The sequence below is a fragment of the Xyrauchen texanus genome, chromosome 2 (genome assembly GCF_025860055.1).
Source record: "Xyrauchen texanus isolate HMW12.3.18 chromosome 2, RBS_HiC_50CHRs, whole genome shotgun sequence".
Lineage (NCBI taxonomy): Eukaryota > Metazoa > Chordata > Actinopteri > Cypriniformes > Catostomidae > Xyrauchen > Xyrauchen texanus.
In genome coordinates this window covers 27,122,785-27,150,178 of record NC_068277.1, presented here as the reverse complement: position 1 = coordinate 27,150,178, position 27,394 = coordinate 27,122,785, and the positions used below count along the sequence as shown (strand labels likewise).

The window sequence follows — 27,394 nt, the reverse complement described above, 5'->3', positions numbered from 1 at the left end:
CAATGCATTTGCAGCACTGCTTATGTTCCCCTGCCTCTCATGATGCACGTCTGTGTGAATTTTTATGTAACTGATGATGTCTTCATGCTCAAATCGGCAAAAACACATGCAGCAGTTATTTTACTTCCTGAATAAGTGCATACATGAGTACAGGTTGCTTTCTCACTCATGCGAACTGTGCAACAGTTTCATTGCAACCAAGCTTAGATCACCTCCTAAAGGAGGTTTCGCTACCACAGTCAGCAAAACAGCTTTTGTATTACACATTTTTCATGTGAACCGTGCTCTATTTCAGACTAAACTGCCAGTGTGAAAGCCCTGTTAAAGTAGTAAGACTTAGTAAGAGAAGCTTCATGATTCTATGAGCTCTTTGACTTCATTTTGTTGAGTTCAGGTTTGCCATGATGCATGTATAGGTGCAACCTAGACAATGATCTCTTACTCTCGTTCTTTCAGCAGGACCTTCTGGGACTCATCCAAGCGTAGCTGGAGGGCATTGAGTTTGCTGGAGTCCTCCTCCAGGGTAGCTAGGTCCTCCCACAGCAATCTGCTCCTGTCCTGCCGACTGAGAACTGAACGCAAGCTACTGGCACTGCGAATATCCCATGAGTCTGGAGCATCTGACTTTGTCCTGAGAAGAGCCTCCAATAACTCCAACTCCTGAGAAGAGAGGAAGGATGGAAGGAAGTTAGAAAGGAAGAAAAGAACCAAGAAAGAAACTTTCTATAAACTTTTCAATAAACAGTCAAAACAAATTAATATTCCAATGTTCCAATATTTATGCTCTTTATTGGACTTTCATGCTTGCTTTTCTCCTTAGTAAACCAAACCACAATAAAGTCATTTTATATGCCTGCCACATAACAAATATTACATAACACTTTTCCATCATTTCCTGCACGCTTGGATGAAATTCACAAGCTGTTTGGAGAAAATAATAAAAAATGGCTTTACAGTCCTAAAGACAGTAGGGGTTACATATCAAAGACTTGGCCCCATGAGACGGATATGAAACACAAAACATGCTGCCAACTTCCTGAGATCCCCAGCATGGTCACAACTGATTACTTGAGGTAAGAGTGCAATAACAACTCAATACCACTAGGGGGACCCAGACGAGTACTTATAAGTACTGAACGGGTCTCACATGTGAAAGCACTCAGCTTGTCTGTGTGTGGAAATACAAATGGAGCTTCAGGAAATGGGATAGTATTAAACAGTCCAGTTTGAATCAGACTAAGCTAACTGTGTTTGTTTATTCATCAAAGATTGAATGTAGACGCCAACTCAATCTACAAAAATGGGTTTATCTATTTGCAGGCTAATAGGAAATGCAAAGACAGTTTTGCTCTTAGCAGGTAATTGCCACCAGATTCACAGAAGTCAGAGAGACTCTTTAGCCATCAAGGTTGACAGGGACCTCCTGTTGATATCGGTGTAGAAATATACCTCAATCATTCTTGAGACTATGAAGGTCAAGTCTTACACCGACATTCATTTTTCAGGTATTAGAATCTATTTGCCAAATAAAAACAGCATGAAAAGGTTCATGTTAATGCACCCAGCAGATTAAACCACAAGTGTGAGGGGTAATTTTCCTGAAAGATTCATTAAAAACACATTAAGGAAAAAACGGACATGCTTAAGCAAGTCTAGGAATGAAAGAGGTACTGCTTGGTAGAGGGGACTGCTGCAATCAGTGGCCCCATGGGTGAAACATGCAGGGGTTGTGTTGGGAGTGGGGTAGTTCTAATAATAGGCCAAAAGAAATGAAACCAGCACTCAAGCGAAAGCAGAGAGTTGGGTAAAGCAAAAGGAAGTGCACCAAACCAGGTCTACTGTTGACCTATTTAAAATTGTCTACCTGTGCCCATAGTTGATCTCTCAGAGTTGAGCATTTTGGTTATTCTAAAGGTCTGTCGTGTGGGCTGAGCACACGCTTTCATTGCAAGTTATCTTTTCTGATATTTCAATATTTTAATCTTCCAAATTTGGAGTGATATGTAGAGAATGTTTTCTTTTTTGCTGAAAGTAAAATGCTGCTCAAGGTGACAGAACAGTTTTTAAGCGATAATATGCAGTCAATCAGTAATCGCAAAATAATCCGACAGGGTGATCAGGACCCCGACAAGAAGCAGAGTCAAAATGAAGGGGTTTATTTTGCGATATCATCTGGTTGATTATACATTATCCCGCTTATTACATGACTACTAATCAAATAAAAATAAATAATTGGACATAAAATACTGAAATTGAAATTTTGTAATTATGTGAGAAGAAATAGCTAACAGCCGAATGTTGTTGTTGGAGTTTATTTTGTAAATAATGACCGTCTAACTACTCCATATCCAGTTTATCACAAGACTACTTGCCAAATTAAAATAAAATAAAAACATTAATAAAAATGTATATCCAGATGACTGGACTGCTGTGTCTTAATTCCTGGATGTTACTCAGACATATCAGACCACTAGATGGCACCATTGATTAATCAGAATAGAGTATTCCAGAGAGACATGTAATAATTGATTATATCGACACAGCATTAATGGTTAGTGTTAAAATTGCAGCTTAATTACTGTAATGACCTTCTCCACTTAGTCCTTGTACATCTGGTTGAGGAATACACACCTTTTGCTTGTCTGGTTTGTCAGTGCCTACATCTCTCACAGGTTCCTGCTCTGGAGAGCCTGGTCCATCTGTCACTCTCTCCTCATCCTGGTTCTGCTGCTTGCCGTCTGGTCCCGTTGGCTGGTTGGAGTGTGTGGAGGCCATTGAGGAGTTTGATGCTGGTGCGGTGGAAGCATCAACTGGGGAGTTCTGTTCAGCCCGGATCATTTGGGCCTCCAGTCGCAGCTGTTCATTTTCTGACGCAAGATCTTGCCGCTCCCGTCGTGCCCCCGTCAGCTCCTTGGTTAGGGCATCTAGACGTTGCCTCAGCTGCCTGACCTCGTCCCGCGCTCTGTTGCGCTCAGCCCTCACCTTACTCCACTTCTCCCTCCAGTTTGCCGTACAGTCTGACCACCAGCGCATAGTCTTCTCCATTTGAGCCGCCCGTGCCCTAGCCTCCTCTAGCTCACGGAGACGCAGCTCCTCGCGGCTCTCCCAGTCCCCGCCACCATCACAGCCCAGCCCTGGAGACAGCAGCAGAGGAGGGCTGGAGCTTGGCGTTCCTCCTGATGGGCTGGGCGTGTGGGTCAGGCTGTCCGGGGACCGCACTCGATCCGGGCCCAAACCCAGACCGCACAACAAGCCTGATCCGGACTTGGCAGCCTCTGTCATGTGGGGACTGGGTGTGTGGTTCATCACTGAGCCAATGATGGGTTTAGGGAAAGAGAATATAGCAATCGATAAGATTTGATCAGGAAGCCATGATCCACTCTAACATGGTGGTTTTCTGTGAAGTGAAAGCAAAATGGGTTTAGAAGACTGAACAAAATTTGCCAGCAATCCAAAAATTTTAAATGTCATGAAACAATTCATATTTGGCTCTGAAACAGACAAAACATACAGCAGCTCTTTTCCTCCAGTCGCAGAATTACTGAATAACAATGGAGGCACAATGAGCTCAGGGAGAGTAAAACGATAAAGAAAACGTCTCTGTCGACATGTAAACGCAGTATGGCCAATAATATTGAAATTGTCTAACAATCCAAACCACACCATGACAACCCAATGCAGCTTTGATTTAGAAGTGCTCTCACTTTCTCACACTCCCACACATAGGCAGTATTTTCTTAAAACGAGAAAGCTGAGAAAGCATGAGGAAAGAGTTACAGCCTTACAGATACGGGAAGTAGGACTTTGTGTTTGTGAAAGTGTTTTTTTTCAGAGTGTTGGATTGGTGAATAAGGAATAGATTTATAATATTTTTAAAAACAGCTCTCCATTTGACCTGTAACTTACAGGCTGTAAGGCAACTGAGCATATCATCGGTCCAAAAAATGTCTCTAAATCATCAGGACACCGAAAAAAATATGCTTTATCATTTCAGTACATGTTGAGAATGTGGAACACAAAGGGAGAAATAACTACTCATGCACTATATTTTAAGAATTCTGAAGCTATATCATCGTTTTACATGATGAACAGACTGAAATTTAGGTTATTCATTCTCAAATTAATCAACTGCTATTTGCAGCTCACAAATAAACTATGATGACTACAGCACAGTTTTGTCATGGCATTTGGTTATGACACAAAAGAAACAACCATGTTGAATTTAATTGATGTCCAACCTGTGCCATAAAATATGGAATATAGTGCATGTTAGACAGACCACTTTTACTGTTTTTTGGTCTTTTGGATCTTGACAGCCCAGAGTCACTACTCACATTCATTCAGTGGTGGTAGGTGCTTTTCAAAAGTGGGTAAGCACAGACTATGTTTCTAAGTGTCTTCAATGTTGCTCCCAAATCTGCTCAAACTACTACTCAAACAGTGAAAATCTAATCAAACAGATATCTGCCATAGATGTCCATTGAAGTACGGTTTAAATAACCAGATAACACTGTCTTCTATGGACATAAACGTGTAATTTCAGCATTACGGACATGACATTTGCAGTGAAAACATTAAATTTCATTACAACTTCACATATACTATAAAGTACTCATTGCCACAAATTTTTTAACCATTTACATGTATAATCCTAGACCACTTGCAGACAGAGTCCACATATTAGAAAATGTTCAGTCTAGACAAGATATTTTTATCCACTTATCATTGAGAAATGAACTTGAAATGAAAATTTGTGAATTGAAATGCACAATCTAGAAATAATTACAGCCACAGAACATAATGTGCAAATGTAATATTTAATTTTTAATTCATTGTGGGCCTGGGTAGCTAACATTTACATTTACATTTATGCATTTGGCAGACGCTTTTATCCAAAGCGACTTAAAGTGCATTTATTACCGTGACAATTCCCCTGGAGCAACCTGGAGTTAAGTGCCTTGCTCAAGGACACAATGCTAAGCTAAGCGAGTAAATATGCTGACTACCACCCCTGGAGCCGCAAGTTTGAATCCAAGCTGCATGATGAAATTAATAAATAAGATAAAAATTGTGTGGACACATTTCCATTTCATTTTTATACATTTTTGTTTTGGTTTTAGTAATCATAGTATATGGATTATCATAATGAACCAGACTTTTTTTCTGAAGTCTTGACCAATTTCTTTTGATTTTCCCATGATGTCAAGCAAAGGGGCACGGAGTTTGAAGGTAGGCCTTAAAATACACCCAGATACACCTATCAGAAGCTAATTGTCTAAAGGCTTGACATCATTTTCTTGAATTTTACAAGCTGCTTAAAGGCACAATTAACTTAGTGTATGTAAACTTCTGACCCATTGGAATTGTGATTCCAATCACAATTAAAAGTGAAACAATCTGTCTGTAAACAATTGTTGGAAAAATTACTCATGTCATGCACAAAGTAAATGTCCTAAACGACTTTCCAAATCTATTTTTGGTAATATTAAATCTGTGGAGTGGTTGAAAATTGTATGTAAACTTCTGACTTCAACTGAATATACTGTATATTTACACCGATCAGCCACAACATTAAAACCACCTGCCAAATATTGTGTTGGTCCCCATAGTGCTGCCAAAAAAAGCCCTAACCCGCATGTCCAAATGGCATTCTGAGATGCTATTCTTCTCACCACATGGTTATCAGAGTTACTGTGGACTTTAAACTATAAATGCATACATTGTATTAAAATATGTAGCTAAATTCAATAACAAATGTGAAATCTTATTTTATTATACATTGTTTTATAAATTTAAACCACATTTTAGATATTAGAAATTATTAAATGTTTTGTCAGCTACAAATGACAAAACTACTATACTACTACTATACTAAATGTACACAAAATTTGCAACATTGGAACTTAAAAGTTAAAATACAATTCCACATTGAAGTGCTTGTACTTTAAAAAAAATTATAAAAATACAGCTTTAAGAATATGAACCGCAATCTCTTATTTAACACTGTGGCCATGGGAAAGTGAACATTTACAGTGAAGGCAAAACATTTCAATTCCATTTGCACGTGTTGTGCAAAGAAATAGATCGGCTTCTTTCAGCTTGTTGAACATGCATTTTCATTTGGGCATTTCTAATTTGCGTTGGATGATGACCGAGAGCATCAGAGAGTGTCAAGCGCGTGAGTCTTTGTCAAACCAGATACACAGATTCAGAGCGGATTGCAGCAACATCATCGTGCAATGCAATAAATACTTCCATCCCTGCAGTCGATACCATACATGATACCAAGAAGGATGATGAGGATATTTAATTTATAAAAGAAAAGAAATCAGTGAGCTTAACAGCTGAAACCAGGACATTATTACATTTTTTTGAGAAATGGCATGACACCGGGTCACACCTCGTAAAACCGAGACCAACTTCTGGTCACCCTAGTATTCTAACTCCTTTGCTTCTCTCCATGATGTACTGTAGTGATTCCCTCCCACTCTATCTAATTGCTAATGTAATGAGGCCAATAGGCTATCTGCTAGTGCTATTGCCACCTGGCGGCATTTTCATGTTAAGATCATAGTGGGTTTAAATGTTTAAAATCTATCGTAACAAAATGAAAACTAAATATTTTTACGATTATTTTTATTTTCTTTTATTCAGAGCCAAGAAAATGTATTTGTTTAGTTTAAGTATTTCTGATCATGTTGAATTACATTTTTATTTCAGTTTACGGAAATGATTTTTTACATTTAGTTTTGTTTTTGTTTTAGTTTATGATAAAAGCCTAGCACTGGACTGATCATAGTCGGAGACCTGATTTCAGTCATAACTCAATTTTGCATTGCCCACTTCAATCTTATGATTATAAAAAAAAAAAAAATTCAGGCTTTTATTTATTTTTCAATTTTATTTAATATGGGGAATAAGTGTAAAATATAGTTATAATGGGCTTTAAGATCTTAACAATTATGCCATTGTTATGCCAATTAAAGACATTACATTAGAAGTGAGTACAGGATGTGGAAGACACAGTGTCAAAGCACGAGTGCTTAATCTGCATGCATACCAGTAATCCACACTGTATGAATTGAAACAGTGCTAGTGAGAAAACAGGAGGCGGCAGAAACTTTTAATTAGCTCCAGAGGCTGTCACAGAATACTCTGATTAACTATAATGATGCATTCTAAGAATGAAGTGAAAGAGCTGAGGAAAGAGCCCAAGAGAGTGGAGAACCTGCCATACTGCTGACAGCCAGACTGTGAGGACGAACAAAGATCAGGGGCCTCATGTATAAACGTTACGTACGCACCAAAATGTTGCATACGCTGCTTCTCAAGTTCAAAATTAGATTTATAAAAGTAAACAATTTCAAAAGTGTGCACTGCCACGCAAGCTGTACCCCTTGCGTACGCACTGATTTACTGCAGTGTGTGAATTGGCGACTCAAGCTGGACAAGTAATGAGCTGAACAGACGAATTATAAACTCTTCTTTTCATTAAATACACAGCATTTAGAATAAAAAAGTATGTAGTTAAGCACTTGAATTTAATCTTGAACACAAAATGAACCGTTATCCAGTTAATATTAGGCTACATTAGTTTATTGTAACCAATTGAAAAAGTATTAAAATAGAAGTAGAAATAAGGAAATATTGGTAGTGGATGCGCAGTCAGTCAAATACAAAACAAATGTAAGCTTGTATATTTTATTTTTATAAACCTCTTTTAGTAACCCAAAGATATCAGACAATAGTTTAAACCTGCACACATTCATTTTGAATCTTTGTTTTGTTTTATTAAATATTTATTTTCTCTATAAAACACCCTTAAATCCAGGGCCGTAACCACAATATACTTTGAGGGGGACAAGTCCCCCCAATAAGACAGATTGTCCCCCTCAATAATTGATATCCTTGTTCCTGTTCTGCTGCACCGCTCGTCAATGTCATATGAGATAACCAATCAAATTGATGAAGGCGGGACTCAAGTTTAAGAAGCTAAAAGGGAACCTTGTGGATTATTCCAGCACTGTGGATAAGCAAATAGTTCAGGTTATGAGTATTTGTGTCATGTAAGATGAAAGTATCTAACTAAACATGCAATATTTGACCACTGTTTTATTATTAAAGTGTTTTTCTGACCGACATAAATTTTCAAGGGTGCAAACTGTTCACCATTTGCCGAAATTCACCATTTTGAATTGAAAATGTCATGTACAGTACATGATTTGTATGTCATTCATAACTGTGAATGTGATCAGGCTAAAGACAGAGAGCAAATGTGTGTATATCATAAAATAATTTAATGAATGTGGTTAACTGGCAGACTTTTGAAGTAGCTTTTTAGAAAATTATCTATAAAAAAAAAAAAAAAAAACACAAAATAGAGTGTTATCACCCTCAGATTAGAACTAGAACATGGTAAGACCTGTGACTGCTGTTGTGCTTTTAGGTTTTGACAAGGAAAGTGTCATATATTCTTAATGCAAATAATCCATTTAAGATTTTCTAAATAATTTCTTTGTCTTAAATTAATTCTGAACTTTAGCATCTCCTAAAATTCTGCTTTTTATTTTGAGTATGAAAAAACGAGCCACCAGTTATAGTAGTTCACCTAAAAATGGAAAATGTAGTTTTACTCACTCATTTACTCACCCTTATGCTGGGTAGATATTTTAAGCAGCTCTATTCCACAGAAGAACAGTTTATAGTGAGAAGATGTCAAGCTTCATAAAGGACAAATACTATAAAGCACTTTTAAAGGTTCAGTATAAAGACATCATAACAGTAGTCCATATGACAAGTGCACTACGTCAAAGCTTTCTGTGGCCACACAACAGCTTTGTGTTGTATGGACTACAATTATGGTATTTTTATAATAATTTTTTTTTTCTTTGGACCTTGACAGTAGTGGCCAATATTAACTATTTTTTAATGGAAAATAGCAGTGTTATGATTCTTGAAGAAAATATTGTTTTAAGATTCTAATGGGAGGAAAAAAGAATGAGGGACAACTTGAGGGCAGTAAATAATTTTGTGTATTTTCTTTTTGCTAGCCAGCTGACAGTCAAGTCATTTAACAGATACAGTGGTGGCCAAAAATATTGGCACCCTTGGTAAATATGTGCAAAGAAGGCTGTGAAACATTTCTTTATTGTTTATACTTTTGATCTTTCATTCAAAATATTCACAAAAATATATCCTCTAAAGAATATCAAACAATTGCAAGTTTTATCATAAAACTAATATTTTTGTCAAATATATGTGTGGGACAATTATTGGCACCCCTAGAAATTCTTATGAGTAAAATATATTTGAAGTATATTCCCATTCATATTTAATATTTTTTAACCTAACCTGGAAGAGGACATGTGTTTACATTGTCTCTAAGCATGGTGAGGAAGATGGTTCGATTGGCCAAACATTCTCCAAGGATCAAGTCTGGAGAATTGCAAAAATGTGTTGGGTCTTGGGGTCAGAAAGTCTCCAAAACTACAATCAGATGTCACCTACATCTCAACGAGTTGTTTGGGGGGTTTCAAGAAAAAAGCCTCTGCTCTCATCCAACAACAAATTCAAGCATCTTCAGTTTGCCAGACACGACTGGAACTTCAAATGGGACCATACCTTTTTTTTTTATTATTTAAAAGAGCTTTTTGGCAGCAAAAACCAGAGATGGGTTTGGCGCAGACATAGAGGTAGCCATATGGAAAAGTACTTCATGACCACGGTTAATTATGGTGGTGGATCCAGAATGTTGTGGGGCTGTTTTATGCCATCTTGTTTGGATACAGACACCAATACCAACAGATAAAAAAAATCTAAACCTGACTGCCTCGGCCAGAAAGCTTAAAATGGGCCCTGATTGGATCTTCCAGCAAGACAATGATCCAAAACACATCAAAGTCAACACAAAAATGGTTCACTGACTACAAAATCATGGTACTGCCATGGCTATCCCAGTCTCCTGACCTGAACCCCAAAGAACACCTGTGGGGTGAATTGAAAGAGAGATTCCACCATGTGGTCCTCAGAATTTGAAGGATCTGTAGAGCATTATAGGAGAATAAAAAACAATGCAAAATAATGCAGTTCACACCACCCTTTGCAGGATTTTCGGTTGTGGGTGGTGCTATTGCCGTACCAGGCGGTGAGGCAGTCAGTCATGATGCTCTGTACAGTGCTGGTGTAGAACCGTGTGAGGATGTGGTGGTTAATTCCAAACTTCCTAAGCCATCTCAGGAAGAAGAGGCGCTGGTGAGCCTACTTCACAACGCCCTAAGTATGAATGGACCATGCGAGTTCCCTCAGTGATGTGGCTGCTGACTCACTCCACTGGTGCGCCATTAACTCTTTCCCCGCCAGCGTTTTTAAAAAAAAGTTGCCAGCCACCGCCAGGGTTTTTGACGATTTTCGCTAAACTTTAATGGCCCGCAGAATATTTTCTTCCATGAATATATGAAGATGCTATATATCAAAATAAAGATCTGGGCCTCTGCTTTTAGGCAAAAAAAAAAACGATTTTATTTATCTTCATTTGTTCTTTTTTTATTGCGACTTGAACAGAGGTAGGTTTTGTCAAAAAACAACATTTCAGACAAAAAGCTGAGAAAAAGGCATGTTTATGTCTGATATTTTGAGCTTCTCATACTCCACTTCTTCATGTTTGAGATGATCGCAGTCTGTTTCTTTGATCAAAGAGTTGCGTACTCTTTCAAAACATGCGCAGGGGTCTTCCTTACTGTATAACACCTAAAACACGGAAACCCGGAAAATTCCGTGTTTGGCGGGGAAGCGTTTTTTCATAAAACACGGAAAATTCCGTGTTTGGCGGGGAAAGAGTTAATGGTGATGGGGCTGTGTTCTCTGTCTTTTCTCCTAAAGTCAACTACAAGCTCCTTGGTCTTACTGACATTAAGGGAGAGGTTGTGCTCCTGACACCAGCGTGTCAGTGCGCACCTCCTCTCTGTAGGCAGTTTCATCATAGTCAGTGATCAGACCTACCACCGTCGTATCGTCAGCATACTTAATGATGGCATTGGAGCTATGTGTTGCCACACACTCATGTGTGTATAGGGAATACAGGAGCGGTCAGAGAACACAGCCCTGCGGGACTCCAGTGTTGAGGGTCAGTGATGAGGAGGTGTTGCTGGCCATTCTATCCACCTGACATCCAGGATCCAGCTGCATAGTGAGCGGTTTAAGCCGAGAGCCTCTCATCAAGCTTGGAGGGCACTATGGTGTTGAATGCTGAGCTGTAGTCTACAAACAGCATTCTCACATATATGTTCCTTTTTTCCAGGTGGGAGAGAGCAGTGTGTAGTGTAGATGCAATGGCATCATCAGTGGAGCGGTTGTTGCGGTAGGCAAACTGCAATGAGTCCAGAGAGGTGGGCAGCACAGAGCAGATGTGATCTCTGATTAACCTCTCAAAACATTTGTTGATGATGGGGGTCAGAGCAACAGGACACCTGTCATTTAGGCAAGTGATTTTGGCTTGCTTCGGAACAGGCACAATGGTTGACGTTTTGAAGCATGTGGGGACTACAGACAGGGAGAGGGACAGGTTGAAAATGTCCATAAAAACACCAGCCTGTTGGTTCACGCACGCTCTGATGAAGCGGCCCGGAATGCCGCCTGGACCCGTAGCTTTACGGATGTTCACCCGTCGGAAGGATCGGGTTACATCCGCAACAGAGACGGAGAGTAAACCAACCTCAGTAGCGTCGGCCATGAGAGCTCTCTCCGCGATGTGGTGTTATTTTCCTCTAAACGAGAAAAAAAATGCATTAAGCTCATCCAGGAGAGAGGCAGCGGTGTTCAAGGTGAAGTTTTTATTCCCTTTGTAGACCGTGATGATATTAATTCCCTGCCACATACTTCTAGAGTCGGTGGGGTTGAACTGTCCTTAAATTTTTGTGCCTGTACTGGCTTTTGACTACTCTGATAATAGCATAACTGGCTTGTTTACGCTCCTCCGTGTACCCGGAATTAAAAGCGGAGGTCCGCACATTAAGTGCCGCACGAACATCGGCGTTAACCCATGGTTTCTGGTAGGGGTAGATCCATATAGTTTTGGTCGGAACAACGTCCTCTACGCACTTCCAGATGAAACACATTACACTATCACCGTAAACCTCGATGTCGATCAGAGACGGACCGGAACATCTCCCAGTCCGCGTGATCAAAACAGTCTTCTAGCATAGAGTCTGGTTGGTCCGACAAGCACTGGATCATTCTGAGGGTGGGTGCTTCCCGTTTCAGTTTCTGCCTGTAAGCGGGAGTGGTCTGATTTGCCAAATTGTGGGCGGGGGAGGGATTTGTAGCCATCCCGGAATGGAGAATAGCAATGGTCCAAAACCTGGTCCCCTTGTGTGTTGAAGTTGATATGTTGGTGGTATTTTGGTGCGATTATTTTAAAATTGGCTTTGTTTAAGTCCCCGGTCACAATGAACAAGGCCTCAGGGTGCTCGGTTTCCTGCTCACTTATACTCACATGCAGTTCCTTGAGTGCCCGGTCTGTGTCAGCTTGTGGGGGGGGATGTACACAGCTGTGATAATGACCGCTGTGAATTCCCTCGGTAGCCAGTATGGTCGACACAGAAGCATGAGAAATTCCAGATCAGGAGAGCAGAAAGACTTGATAAAAATGTACGTTCCTCTGATCACACCATGATTTGTTGTTCATAAAACATACAACACCACCTCTGCTTTTACCTGAGAGGTCTTGCGCTCTGTTCGCTCGGTGCACAGAGAACCCTGCGGTTTGATGGCTTCCAAGCTGGTTCAGGCAAGTTTATGCTGGTTAGTACTGGTCTAGACTAAATATAAAACCAGCAAAAGAGTAGCCAGTTTTGAAGAAGCTGGTTGAGGAAGCCTTGCTGATTAAGCAAACTTGAAGCCTTGCGGGAACTCCAGCACAACAGCATGTGAGGGACTAACATTCAAACCTCAACATATGCAGATCATCTTTGAAAAAAGTTTACCTATGACTTCATGAGATTTGGTCACAAGACGCTCAAGAACCAATGAGGTTTGATGTTATTAACAAAGCTGCTATACTGGATTTTAGCGCTGTTTATGTACTTTATTAAAGATTTCATTTGAGAAATAAAATGTATCATATACAGTACAGTAACTTGCATAGACAAGTTGCATGGACTACTTTTAAAACAAAACACAAGCACTTGATCAAATCACACTTGCTTAATAATGACAGTATGATCAGACCATACTTCAGGCACAACTGAGTAGTTTACCTCTTGCCAACTGTTTTCCTCAAACACAGCTTTTCCCTCTACAGGAAATCTTAAAGCTACAAATTTGCTGCCATCAGTTTGATTCACCATCGCTAACTCACTCATTTCAGGTCATATTTCATTGCCAAGGAAACATCTGGAAGCCTACAGTACCCCATACCACAACAGAATGAGGCTGACGGGTATAATGGAGTGTACAAAAAGGCTAGTCCAGTTTATACACAAAGAGTTTGTTCAAAGACTAAAAGTAGGTTAAATAGGTTATTCACTTCTCAAAAAGAGAAAATCAAGAGAGAACCACTTGGAGAAAACATCTTTGATGAGAGAATAGTCTACACTACCTAAGAGCACAAAAAATAGCACTGTTATGCTTGGTATGTAAAATAAAGAATGGTTAGAGCAATGTGCAGTTGTGCTTCAGCAAACATATGAACAAAAGTCATCCCTTATGAAAATCAAGTGTTTATGGCAAATTTGCCACAAACTCGCCACTGATCATTTTTATATGGAAATGAGCTTTGTGGCAAACTTGCAGTTAATAGTCCATTGTTGCCAAAGGTTTGCTGGAGGTTCATCACTACCAGCGAAAAGCTGCACATTTCTGTCAAACATCTGCAACGAATTAAAAGCTAATTTGCTTGTGAAAATAACGAGCAACAAGTTTGCGGCTAGTTTAGATTTTTTGTAAGCGTTGTTGAAATATTAAATCTGAAATTTGCAAGACCACAACAGTGACTGTTATTACATCACTGTTTAAAGTGATAAAAACATTTCAAACAACTAAGACCACACACCAAGGACCAACATCTCATCTCCCCAAACTCGCAAACCAATGAATTACAAATTTGAAAGTCAAGAGCTCACCGTTGAAGAGTTCTTCAATACAGGGACATAAATGAAACCACCTGTTAAACACTCCATTGTCTTTTTTCCCCAGTGACTCTGTAGGAGCTTGGAGGTGTTCAGGGCAAACTGAGGAGCGGTGTCATTCACAGGAGCCAGTGAAAGTAAAAGCCATTCAGATGACTGTGGCCCTTTTCACTCCACAGGCCCAATTGTCACTTCTTGTCATAAAGCCAGAAGTAGAATTCTTTTGTAGCTTGATTCATCAGCCATGCTTGTCAAGTATAGCTGCAGGAGAACTCTTACAACAGGACAAAGCAAAGACTTTTTAGAAAGTAAGAGTGGAATCTGCATCTAAAGAATTCCAAAAAAAGCTCTACAGATTTCCATAATATTAGGGGCCATTTACATCAAATGCTTTTCTGCATTTGTCTGTGAGGTTTTTCCAATGGCAGCATGAGCTTGACAGACATCTTTGACCATTGTGCCACATCTCGTTTTTTCAGTGGCATGCTGTATCAAGTTAAAAGGGAGGCTAATGAATAAGCGATTATTTGTCATTAATAATTTAATCAATTAAGCTTATTGATCGTCAATTAATCAATTTCAGCACAAATGCATTCAGTAATCACGCCAGCAGATAGAGAAAATACTGTCTATATAGTAATCCACCACTAGAGTGCGCAATTCTTAAGCGCTCCATGCCACGTCCTCTCAGCAACACAGAATAAAAAAAAACAGCTTATAAAGATGAGCGAGGGTCCATTTAATCATGGAGTGTTTCTCTATAAATGAACATTACATTTACTGCATGAACCATGATTGTGTGTTAACGTACAACATGACAACAAGCAGTGTTGATATGCCGGTCTCACTATACAGTATCATCTACTCTGACAATCACGTCAGTTCTCGCTGGGAGAGCACGAGGCACAGTCACCTGAAATCTCACCAGTGTAGAGGTATGGGGTTTTTTTTTCCTCCCCTTTTTCTCCCCAATTTGGAAAGCACAATGCACAATGTGCTCAAAGTCCTCATGTTGGCATAGTGACTCGCCTCAATCCAGGTGGCGGAGGACGAATCTCAGTTGCCTCTGCGTCTGAGACCGTCAAGCTGCGCATCTTATCATGTGGCTTGTTGAGCGCGTTACCGCGGAGACATAGCACGTGTGGAGGTTTCACACCATTCTCCACGAGCCCCACTGAGAGTGAACCACATTATAGCGAACACGAGGAGGTTACCCCATGTGACTCTAAACTCTCTAGGAATTTGGTTGCTTGGGAGACCTGGCTGGAGTCACTCAGCACAACCCTGCTTCAAACTTGTGACTCCAGGGGTGGTAGTCAGTCAGCATCTTTGCTCGTTGAGCTATCCAGTCCCCCGAGGTTTGTTATTAACTGTATTCACACTGCTTGTTTTATTTAACTAAATTTCAAATAAAAAGATAAGGTCTGAAATATCCCACAATATATAAAGTGAAGTTTTAAAAAACTTGAATCTGTATCTTCTAAAAGTCATGGATTCACTTTATATTAAGTGTCTTTATGTACTTAAGCATTCAATACAATGTATTCATGTACATACGGGTTACATTTAAAGTACCTGCATTTAATTACATCTGTAGTTACACTGTTATTCTTACCCCTAAACCTACTGTACCCCAACCCTTTCCCTAAGCCTTAACCCACAATAATTTTGCAAATGTGGCCCATTACGTCAGCCACCACTGAAAAAAAAAATTGACCCAGGAAACCTGGAATGTCTTTCCTTTATAAATTCTACAAATCGCACAAAGCCCTTGCATTAATATTTTCTAATTTAACCTTAAGACTATATTACTCTCCGTTTTAACACGTTTGACCATGTTTAAATCCATTTCAGAAGCTGAAATAAAAATGATATATTATTGGGAACATACATTTCATAATTTTCATTTCAATCATGAGGGGAAATAAGTCAGTCAATAGAAATGTTCTGAAATATACAAGCAAAGATAGAAATTAATTGTTAAATTAGAAATGTTCTGTGCTGCCATTGGTTGAATATTTCAGTCATATGAGAAAGCACACCTTGCCTGTAACCTGTGAACCTTGTGGTTTTCACCAGAATGTGCCCCTAAAGGAAGAGGAAGTTTGCTTGTAGTGCATGTGGTCTCTGAATGCAGACCGTGAAAGTGATAGCAAACATTTAATTTTCCACATTAGAGCACAATCTTGATAAAAGATCTTCCGGTGTCTTGGAAGAAGAAAGTGTTCTTGCCAGGTGTATATATACACACATGTCTTAAAAGCTGCTGATCTTTACAGCCAAGTAAACTTGCTGAAAGGTTTATAGACAGTCAAAAGTCTTTTGGACAGTTTTGACATTGCAAACAGTTGGTAAGTGGTAAACAGCATACCATATAGACAGTGAAGTTAGAAAACAAGTGGAGAACAGAGAGCTCTTCCTATTGCTTTTATTTGCAAGAAAAAAAAATTGAATAGGAACAAAATTAGAAAAATACAATCCTAAATAGAGGCCATATGAATTGTTATGTATGTAATGAATATATGTCTTAGCACTGCTTTAAAATGCCTGGTTTTAGACAATGCAAGGCCATCCAAGACTGCCAGTTTACTTTAATCATCAACACACTGGCCAATCCCACAAGCATTAGGACTCATAATGCTGCCTAGAAAAACTGAGGCATTCGAATGTTGCATTTTTAGGTTTTATTTCAATGCAACATAATTTACTGTTTTGCATTAGTATAACTTTGACAGTTCATTTTTCAACTAAACACCATGATAAATGCCCAGTAAATTCAAAACAAATCCATTATTTTCTCAGCAAGTTTATGAAGAAATGGGAGAAAGTGTAAACAGGTTCAGTTTTCATTTGTCAAGCTTGTCATTACCTCACACTGAGGCACCGCTGATTAAAATTATAATGATTCCCGAACCAGAAAAGTTTAGACAAGCCAAAACTTTCAGACAGTAAAAACAACAACTAAGGCTCCTCCAGGCATGTTTCCTGTTAAGACTGTAAAAATTGAGCACTGAAAGATTTCAGCACCACAGAGCTGGGTATCTACTAAATCTATACACAGAAACACCAGTATGACACAGGTGATTAACAGGGCATGCTTTTTATGTGTCCAGAGTGTTGTACATGGATCAAAATGAGTAAACTGTCAAAAACATTTTATATTGTTAATCAAATAGAGCATTAGAAATGTCAATAATTGATTAATGATTTCTAAACAGAATCTTGGTGTTCACTGTCTTTTTCTGCATATCGCGGCGATGTTTTGTGGTCCGTTCTGCATTACACGCCAGCTCATTTTAGCTTATCGCGGACGACCCACCAGCCCGCTCGGTTCTACAGATGGCCAGTCGAACCCTGATCGGCCCCAAAGTGCGTCAGCCCACCGCGAAATATGAAAATGAAATGAAATATGAATAAAATATGAAAAATATTTTAAAACACAATTGTTTCACTGCTTATTTTTTTTTTTTTAATTATAATAAAAGATTATTCTGCAGTAGTCAAGCTAATGTAACGATTTGTGTGAAGTCAGGAGAATGCAGACAGGTGATGCGGATCCAAATGCGGTCTTTTATTGAAAGAAAACATCAAATAATAAACAAAACACAGGAACAAATGAAAAGTCCACGATGGGAATAAACTCAAACACAAAATAACACACAGTAGGTGGGACAAACAGCGAACAGCCACGAAGGGCTGGGGAATCTTGAATGAACTAGGGGAAACAGAGAGAACAGCAAAGGAAGTAGGAGTAAACGAGAACCGTGAAGACGAACAAGCAACGTCAACAATCGACAACGGGAAGGGGAGAAAGCAGGGTTTAAATAAACAGACAAGGTAATGACAAAATAACAGACAGGTGCGGACAATAACACAGTGATCAGGGCTGGGAGCGTGATCCGGGAATTGTGGGAAGTGCAGTTTCACACACGGACAGTGAGACTACGGGCGGACAACAGGGAAAATGTGACATGGAACGGGCGCGGTGACGGGTGAAACGGAAAACACGGAATGTGACATAAACGTGATTAGTGAAACGGAGAACATAGGGCAGACAAACACAGGAACGTGACAGCTAAAAAAAAAAAAGCTTGTAAAGCTTTCAGTTTTTAATGAGACTTTGACCTTTTTTTTTTTTTTTACTGTCTCCGGACACCACATGACATTTTTTATTTAAGCCCCAGAAAAATATCAATATGACTTTAAACTCTAAAAATTAGAAATATGCTCATTATTGAAGAGGTGTATTCAAGTAAATGGTTTGTGTGAATTGCATTTTTTTTGCAAAAGATCTGGACAAAAATGAGCATTACTTCATTGACCCTTAGGACACATGGCAATGATATGCAACTGTTACCCTCTGTTATTGTATTTTATGATGAAACTTGTGAAAAGAATCCACTTTATTATCATGAAAAAGTTTTTTTTTCAAGATCGCTCGCCCACTGTCACAGACACACATATTTCCTACTCCAATAACTGAACTAGTAAAGGAAGTTAGGGCTGTTTCTATGAAGAATGCGTAAACAGCGGTGTGGAAAAGTTGTTCTACACGAAAAAGCGTTTTATGGGCAAAACCCTGAAAATTGTTTGAGTTAAAAACCTGTACACAACACATTGCAACTGCAAACTTGTCATACCTTACATTCTGTTCTTTTTTTTTTTTTAAGAAAAACAAATCATATATAGTATAATATATTATATACATATAATAAATATAATATTCTATTGGCCGTTTTTGAAAGAGCGCAAAGCTTTTGAAAACTTGCCTTCAGTGGTGCAAGTTTCCTGTGAACACTAGGAAGGACAAATCAAACTTAGACATACATGTTTGCCAGTGTTTAAAAAACTACTACTTTTCACAATGATGAAACTCTAGGTTGCCAGATTGCATTACTAAAGTGTCACCCTGGCAGAATATATCCAGACGGTGCAAGTGTCAAGATCTGATTGGGGGATTTCACCTATAGAAATCTGGCAACCATGCACATGTTGACAAGAGGTATGTCATCCCGTCGCATCCCCACTCAACTCAAGCCCTGCAAATAACTAGAAAGTGAAATGCCCAATGGTCGAGATAATACTGATGTGATACTTTATAGGCTAATACAATTTAAATATAGCAATTCCAATATATTTCATAAAAATTCACTAAAAATATTTGTAAACAAATTGTGCATCATCCATTGACTAGGACTATTGGAAGATTTAGGAAAAGACACAATGGAGAACAAACACTTCTTTTAATCACACACAGTTATCAGTCAATGCCAATCAAAATGAAATGGCAAAATATCAGCCAATTTATCGGCCTGACTAAATTATACATTGTCTGCCATATACATGACAATAACCAACATGCCCTCTAAAATACTGACACTTTCCCCACATCCTGTGATACTGAATGAAAAGTACAAAGAGAAGGACAGATGTCAGTTCACCGACTTCATTTAGGGGTCACCCCAGCCTGTCACAGTTTTTAAAAGGGGCCTCTTGTGAAAATAATCACTAATAATTTGATCTAGGCCTGCATCTCGAGAGGACTATTATGGATCAGTGAGTTAAAAGCCTAACACAGGAGTATATAATAAAGGGAATTATGAGGTTAAAGCAGCTAGAGACAGCAAGAGAGATAATGCTAGTGATATGTCAGAGGAAAGTGGGCATTTGAGTGTGTTAAGCATTAAGATGTTAATCTTTTCATCATCTCAATCAACAAGGCATCAGCCACCACTGAAAAAATATTTTTGACCCAGGAACCCTGGAATGTCTTTCATTTATAAAAATCTATCAATCGGAAAACACACTTGCGTAAATTGTTTCTAATTTAACCATGCTTTCAGCTACCAATAAGACTACTGGATTCTCAGTTTTAACATATTTGACCATGTTTAAATCCATTTCCCAGAATAACACAGAAGTTTCTTCAAAATCAGAGCAAAAAAGCGACTCCATGTGAAATGGAGAAGCTGAAATAAAAATGATATATTATTGGGAACATTACATAATTTTGATTTCAATCATGAGGGGAAAAAAGTCAGTCAATAGAAATGTTCTGAAATATACAAGCAAAGATAGAAATGAATTGTTAAATTAGAAATGTTCTGTGCTGCCATTGTTTTTGTATTTTTAAATCTTAGAACTGTAATACTTAAGGAATAATTGACGACGGACCATTGAAATGTTGAAAAATAATGCACACCCGAGGTGGTAATGCGGTCGCGATTTTTCAACGATTCAATGGGCAGGTGTCAATTATTCCACTTATACCACGGTTACCACACCTGAAGACATCATTCAGGGTTTTATCTCAAGGCATTTTCTGGTTTTCGTCCCTCAAATGCTCTTATGAGAAGAACTAATTTCTTCAGCCACAGATTAAGCATCTTTAATGCAGTCTGAGCCTTCGTTGCTAATTCGAAAACATCACTTTAGAACTAGCAACGGAGGCTTGCACTGCTTTACTTGAGGACTTACTGGAGTAGTGAGGTGGTGCGTTTGTGCATGTGTGTTTGTTTTTGAGGGATCGAAAGAGAGAACAAAAAATTAGAGAGAGATCGCTTCTGGCAACCATACACATGTCGATATCTATTTCTAAACAGCAAATTGCCATTATTTACAGTCTGTTTTTTATCAAACAGAAAATGTAATATTTTACTTGCATGATTAGTTCTAAGTAATACATAACACACTTCATCTAAAGGGAATGTAAGAGGGGATGGTGGTTTTTACAAAGGGGGTGCTTTTCATATTTCTTGCAACAAGAGGTATGGCATCCCCTCGCATCCTCATATTGCGTCGCCTTAACTTTTTTTTTCAACCCCACTGAGACGCAGGAGTGAGCCGAAATGATGACTCTGATTTTCCCTTTATGTTTGTGCCTTAAGTGTTGGTGTTACGCATATAATGTGTGTCCATGAGTGTGGGAGTGCATGTGAGAGAGAGGGACCACAAGGCTTTTTCTCACAGATATCTCAGATAATATAGAAACTGTTGTATTGATTAAGTGTATCTTGATTTGATACAGCTCCAGCTTTCGTTGTAAATTCGAAAAACCTAATTTTAGAACTAGCAACGAAGGATGCGCTGCTTTTCTCTCTCTCTGTGTGTGTGTGTGTGTGTGTGTGTGTGTGTGTGTGTGTGTGTGTGTGTGTGTGTGTGTGTGTGAGAAAGCGAAATGGGGGGGGGGGTTAGCGCAGTGCTTTCCACTACAGCTACGTGAGGCTGTTGATGGTGAAATACATTGAAACGTTAAAGTTATTTTGGTTAATGTAACTGTTATTGATCAAGTTGCGGTGGTGCGCATGTGATCGTGTGCGCGCAAGCGAGTATGTGTGTGTGCGCGAGAGTGTGTGAAAGTACGGGGGAGATGAGGGAGCGCGAGGGCTCTTTTTAACCGAAATTGAAATGTAGGATATTTTAGACATTGTTTGGCATTCTTAACCAGTTTCCTTTAACCAATGTCTTTGTTTTAACTGGTTATTTTGTTGTGGTAGCCTGAAGGGCTCTTTGAAATAACAGAAATAATTTGGCGAAGTGATATGGAACCGTTATGCTGTCAAGACCTGGAAATACTTTATAGCTGTGCATTTCTTGCGAAATAATTGCACACCTTAGAACGTCCGTGAACCAATCACAATCAAGCATTTAACAAACCTGTGATAGAATATATACTATATTAACATATTTATGCTTGTTTTATGTGATTTTGAAGGTGCCAAACATTTTGAACACATCAAATTTTTTTATTTAATAACTACATATATTTAAATACATAAAATCCATGGTCATACAACAATCAAGTAAAAAGTGGTAGGCCATCATATTTTCCTTACACCTGGTGTAAATAAAAAAAACATAAAAATATGAAGTAAAAAAAAATAATAATTGTAAGACATGTTTCTACAGAGGACATGTTCAGTGTAAAGGTGTGGGGTTGTTGATTAATTTTCATATTGTCACAGTCTGTCTCCCTTCATGTCTCTTATATTGAAGTTTTCCCCTGCACTACATTTCCCAGAATTCACTGCCCAAATCAATTCCATCTGTTCATCATCATCCCCACCTGTATTCCATTCCTTCATTTAGTTCTGTGTATAAATACCCTTTAGTGTTGTTCAGTCTTTTGTCAGTCCTTGAAGTGTTATGTTGAGTTTATGAAGTGTTGTTTAGTTTAGTTATTTGATGTTTAGCTTTAGCATTTGTTCCACTCCAGCAAGTTTCCTGATTACTCCTTGTATTTATTCCACTCCAGCGGCCATTATTAAAAGAAAATAATAATTGAAAGATACTCCTGCGTCTCCTCTCTTCCTCTTCCACTCCTAGACACCTAACGTTACACTTATGTTGATAAAACTTCAGTCTTGATAAAAGTTCCCAGTTATGTTATTTGCCAACGACCCACATACAGTATTAAACAGGGTACTTTCTCAAGATTAGTTAGAATTTTAATGTATTTTGTTAACACTAAACAGCCATGTTTACTGCTAATTTTAGAAAACACAACAGCAAAAAAAAAAAAAAAAAAAAGGTTTTGTTTAATACTCTGACAAGTGAATGACCAATTTTCTTGTCCGAAGAACAAGCACATCACAGTGCTTAACATTGAGCCAAGTTTGCAACCATGTATCAATCACAGAAAAATTTCAGTTATGCAAGATAATGAACAAGTCAGAAATGAAACAGAGATATTGGAAAAGCAGCTACTCCACATTAGGGCTGAAATGATTAGTCGACGTTATCATCAACGTCAACAATTAAAAAAAAAAACATTTAGACAAAAATTTTATTTGTCGAATAGTCGTTTGATCTCATTTAATGTAACATGAGATCACATTAAACTAACGATGACGCACGAGAACAGCACTGCAGTTCGCGCCTGACTGAGGAGAGGAAGAATTAAACAGCTCACAGTCCAGATGCACTCTAAACTTTCCAAACAGCTTCAGGTGATGTAGATTGCAAATTATGAGGGAATTATAAATGCACAAATACAAAGTAAGTAAATACAGAAGCACTCTCGTTGTGGAATAAACACGCCGCTGAAGCAAAACTTGTGTGTCGAACGTCTTTAAAGGAAACACCCTAACGTTACATCTTTAATGCAGTTATATTATTTAATGTGTTATAGCTTTATTAAAGTTCAAATAATATGCAAGCAGATCATGTAAATAACTACAAACTCTGAAACTGGCATTTTTTTTGTGCGGTCAGCGCCTCTTCTATGAGCTGCGCAAATGTCCTGATCTGAGGGGGGGAGACTGAAACTCCATTTGGCTGATGGACGCTTGTCCCTCGAGTGTGCACGCTTGCAATACTAGATTATAATGTATTGGCTCGCAACTTATTGAATCATGTGTCACTGTGAATTTCTTATTGTGAATAAAATTGGCAATACACAGCTTTATCAATACGTTTATAATCAGTAAGCACGTTTAAAATAACCTTTTAAATCGGGGACATAAGCAAAATAACCAGTCAAGAGCTAATGATTAATCGCCAAATAGTCGAATAATCGTTCTAATAATCATTAGATTAATTATCAAAATAATCGTTAGTTGCAGCCCTACTCCACATGTACAGAGGGCAAAGGAAAAGAGGGTTTTACCAAAAATGTACCATGACATTAAGATGGGAAAGGAAAATGGGGAGCAAAATTAGAACACACTAGCAGACAAAGGTGGTGAAATATCGAGGGAGAAGCAGCAAAAAACTAAGGATAGGTCATGATGGTCGATTAGTCATCCAACTAATATCTTTAAAAGTGCAATATGTAACATTTTTTGTGTAATCTTCGCCTTTTTTTTTGCCAATGTGTGAATGGCTTGTAACATAAATTTTAAAAATGAGCCCTTCCCAGACTTCCTAGGTTGCCTGTTAAAGCCTGTAGACTGATTTTCATGTGAAGGTAGCGGGTTGATTTTGCAAGGAAAATAAACCACTAGCTTCCACAAGTCAATTATGAAAATTAGTAGGTTTACACATTCTGAATTCAGACAGACATACACACTAAGCACTTTATTAGGAACTCCTGTACACCTTATTCATGCGATTATCTAATCAGCCCATCGTGTGGCAGGAGTGCAATGCATAATATCATGCATATACGGGCCAGGAGCTTCGATTAAAGTTCACATCAACCATCAGAATGGGGGAAAAATTTGATCTCAGTTATTTCGACCGTGGCATGATTGTTGGTGCCAGACGGGTTTGAGTATTTCTGTAACTGCTGATCTCCTGGGATATTAATGCACAACAGTCTCCAAACAACAGCCAAAACCATCCAGTGAGTGGCAGTATTGACAAAGTACAGACAAAAATGCCTTGTTTATGAGAGAGGTGAACAGAGAACGGCCAGACTGATTCAAGCTGACAGAAAGGCTACGGTAACTCAGGTAACCACTCTGTACAATTAGAGAGTAGTAGCGAGCAGAATAGCATCTCAGAATGCACAACATGTTGCACTTTGACACGGGTGGGCTATAACAGCAGAAGACCATAGTGTTAATAATAAAGTGCTCAGCGAGTGTGTATATATGTTAATATACCATGCAAAAAGGGACGTAAGATAAAAGAGAGAAACAATTCTTACCTGAATTCTACATAATTTTACATCACTGTATTGTGGAGAATGTGGAGGGCGCATAAAAAAAACTACCAGTCAAGACAGACAGGCAATAACATACACTTGATGCCAATTTATCAACAAAAGCACAACAATCAATGAGATGCAAACTGGATCTCTTTCATGTGCAAAATAGTCCCACTTTAACCAGTTTTCTGCTTGTAATTTAATAGGAAAAGAAAAAAAACACACAAAGAAAGATTCCCTGGAGCCAACCAAGAGAACTGACAATGAATGACAATCAATATCCACTAGAATTGGTATAATTAAGTTTTGATTAAAGTAAATGTAGAATCTGCCATCCACACACAAATACCTGAAAGCCCTACTACCTGACTGATATCACTGAAAAGGTGTCATGAGATATCACATCCATCTCTGAATCAGCCCTTGGCTCTGTAAGAACAGAGAAGGCTCTTTGCCCTTTACATTTTCAGGTATGCTATATCAAGCTTGCTGACATGTCTTTGGAGGGTGTGGGTTTGGAGAAAAGGTGTGTGGGCGAAGTGATGGGGGGGGGTCTAATTAGAGGATAATGCCCTGTTCCATTCAAGGTCAAATGTCATGCATGTGTATCTCAGCAAAATCTGAGTTGAGGATTTCTGTACGAGTTTTCAAGTTGGAAGCCCGACTTCAAGAGGCATTCAACTGCATTTCTGCAAGGAGGAAGTTGGAAATTTTGAATTTCCGAGTTGAATGGATCAAAGCATAAGTTTACTGGAATGAATCAAAATGGCTGTCACTTAGATCTGATACCTGCTTTGACTACAGTAGCTTGATAGCTATTCCTCATCCTAACTGCAGTGGGCAATATTAGGCTCAAGCTGCAGTGTAACACATGGTAATGTAGAAATAATTATCACAAGTTTATCTTTTTTATCTTATCCACCATGAGGAATATTTTGCCTAAGGATTCACTGCCTGAAATAAACCTATTAGCATGAAGATGCCACTAGAGGGACTCAATACACTTATGACTACACTTGACTATGAGATAATTTCAATAACTACTGTAATTTAAGTATTAACTAAAAATGGCTACATTAAAAAACACTAGCTTTCAATGCAAAAAGTTTTTGTCAACCTTGATTAGTACAAATGCATGGTTCATGAAAGAACAATACTACACATACTAAACTATATGATAAGTAGGCCTACTATAGAATTTCTGAATTTAAGGGATCTGGCTGGACACGTGGTATAGTTTGTCCTCCAGGTGCAGTGTCCATCTTAAAACCCATCCATCACTCTGTCATTGAACAGGACATAGTCTATCAGCACACCTGGAGAGAGCCCATTCTCACCAGCTCGGCCAACATAGATCTCATTATTTAAAAAAATAGAGTTAGGACTATGTATAGGTGCATGTGCTTGTTTGTAATGTAGCCTATATCCTCCGAAAAACGAATGTATGCTAATTATCTTCACAGTCCATACACATGTTTGATCGGTTTAAGATGGGATCAGGGTGTATGGCTCAAAGAACAGAGCATTCCTCTTGCCCTGACAAATGGTGCTCAGTCTTATGGTGCCGCTTATATGGAGTGTGTGTATGTTGATGTGGTTTAATAAGGATCAGATGTTTAAGACTGACAGATTCTTGTGTGTGATAAGGAACCTGGAGAATGTACAATGGAAAATGACTTTAATAATCCTAGCCAGACAGAATAATGTAGACAGTCCAAGTAGGGAGGAAAGGTATGTAAATAAGCTGTGGCAGTGAGCAAAAAGAGTTTAAAGAAAGATAGAGAGAGGAAATGGGACAGTCAATGGAGCAGCTATGAAAAAAGCAGGAGGAAAAGGAGAATGGGAGGGCGGAAAAGAGGGTCTTTGTGGCAGGGGCAGATGGCTGAGGACGTTTCTGAATAGGATTTCTGCCACTGATGAAATATATTACACTTATTTACAGCTCAGAGAGTTGGTCTGGGTCCACTCTCTGTGTCCATGTCTTTGTTTAACCATTTTCTCTCATTCGACCCACAGACCCACACACCCACACCCACAGTTAAAAGACAGGATGCTTGATTTACAAACATCCTGTGAAATAAAGAAAGAGGGGGAAAAATGAGAAAGTGACTTAGACACACTGAGACAACTGTGTGCTGGGACAGGAAAAAGCAGTTCATGGTAAGAAAGTGGACATCGATTAAATTTGTAACTTATTAGGTAACATTTTATTTGCATTTGATGGGTCATCTTTTTATAACAGATAAAAATTGTAATTAGTGTGCTGAACAGAACCAGTTCATAAACAAACAAACTAAAATGAATGACTGTAGCAGTTTAATGCCTGTGGGTGTGCAAATACACAGAAGGATAAGAGGAAGGAAAGTCTCACTGTTGCAATCTCAGAGTAAACCCGTGACAAAACACTTCCGCCTGCCTGCCCATGTGGCCTCTTTGTACTCTGTGATCCACCGAGCCAGTTTTCCATTGCCATGGTAAGCAGACCAGTCTCTCTTCACAGTGAGGAAGAATATATTTCTGCAATCATGTGATCCATGAAATGGCCAGACAATAAAAAGTGAAAATGCAGGGAGGCAGAGCAATCTAAAATTACAAGGCGAAAACCACACCAAAAATAATGTCTTACAGTACTGTCAGAAAGCATGCTGCCATCCACCAATATTTTTTACAGATCCTGGCA

At 38.7% G+C, this 27,394-nt stretch overlaps 1 protein-coding gene across 1 annotated transcript in view; it reads right to left on the bottom strand.

Moving 5' to 3' along the window:
* Positions 1 to 27,394, bottom strand: part of LOC127656993 (coiled-coil domain-containing protein 102A) — a 117,976-nt gene that overhangs the window by 55,332 nt on the left and 35,250 nt on the right. The window contains exons 2-3 of the mRNA XM_052145608.1: positions 2,632 to 3,397; positions 443 to 660 (exon numbers count right to left, since the gene is read on the bottom strand). Of these exons, the coding sequence (XP_052001568.1) occupies positions 443 to 660; positions 2,632 to 3,306 (893 nt within the window). The 5' untranslated portion in view covers positions 3,307 to 3,397. The remainder of the gene's footprint in view (positions 1 to 442; positions 661 to 2,631; positions 3,398 to 27,394) is intronic.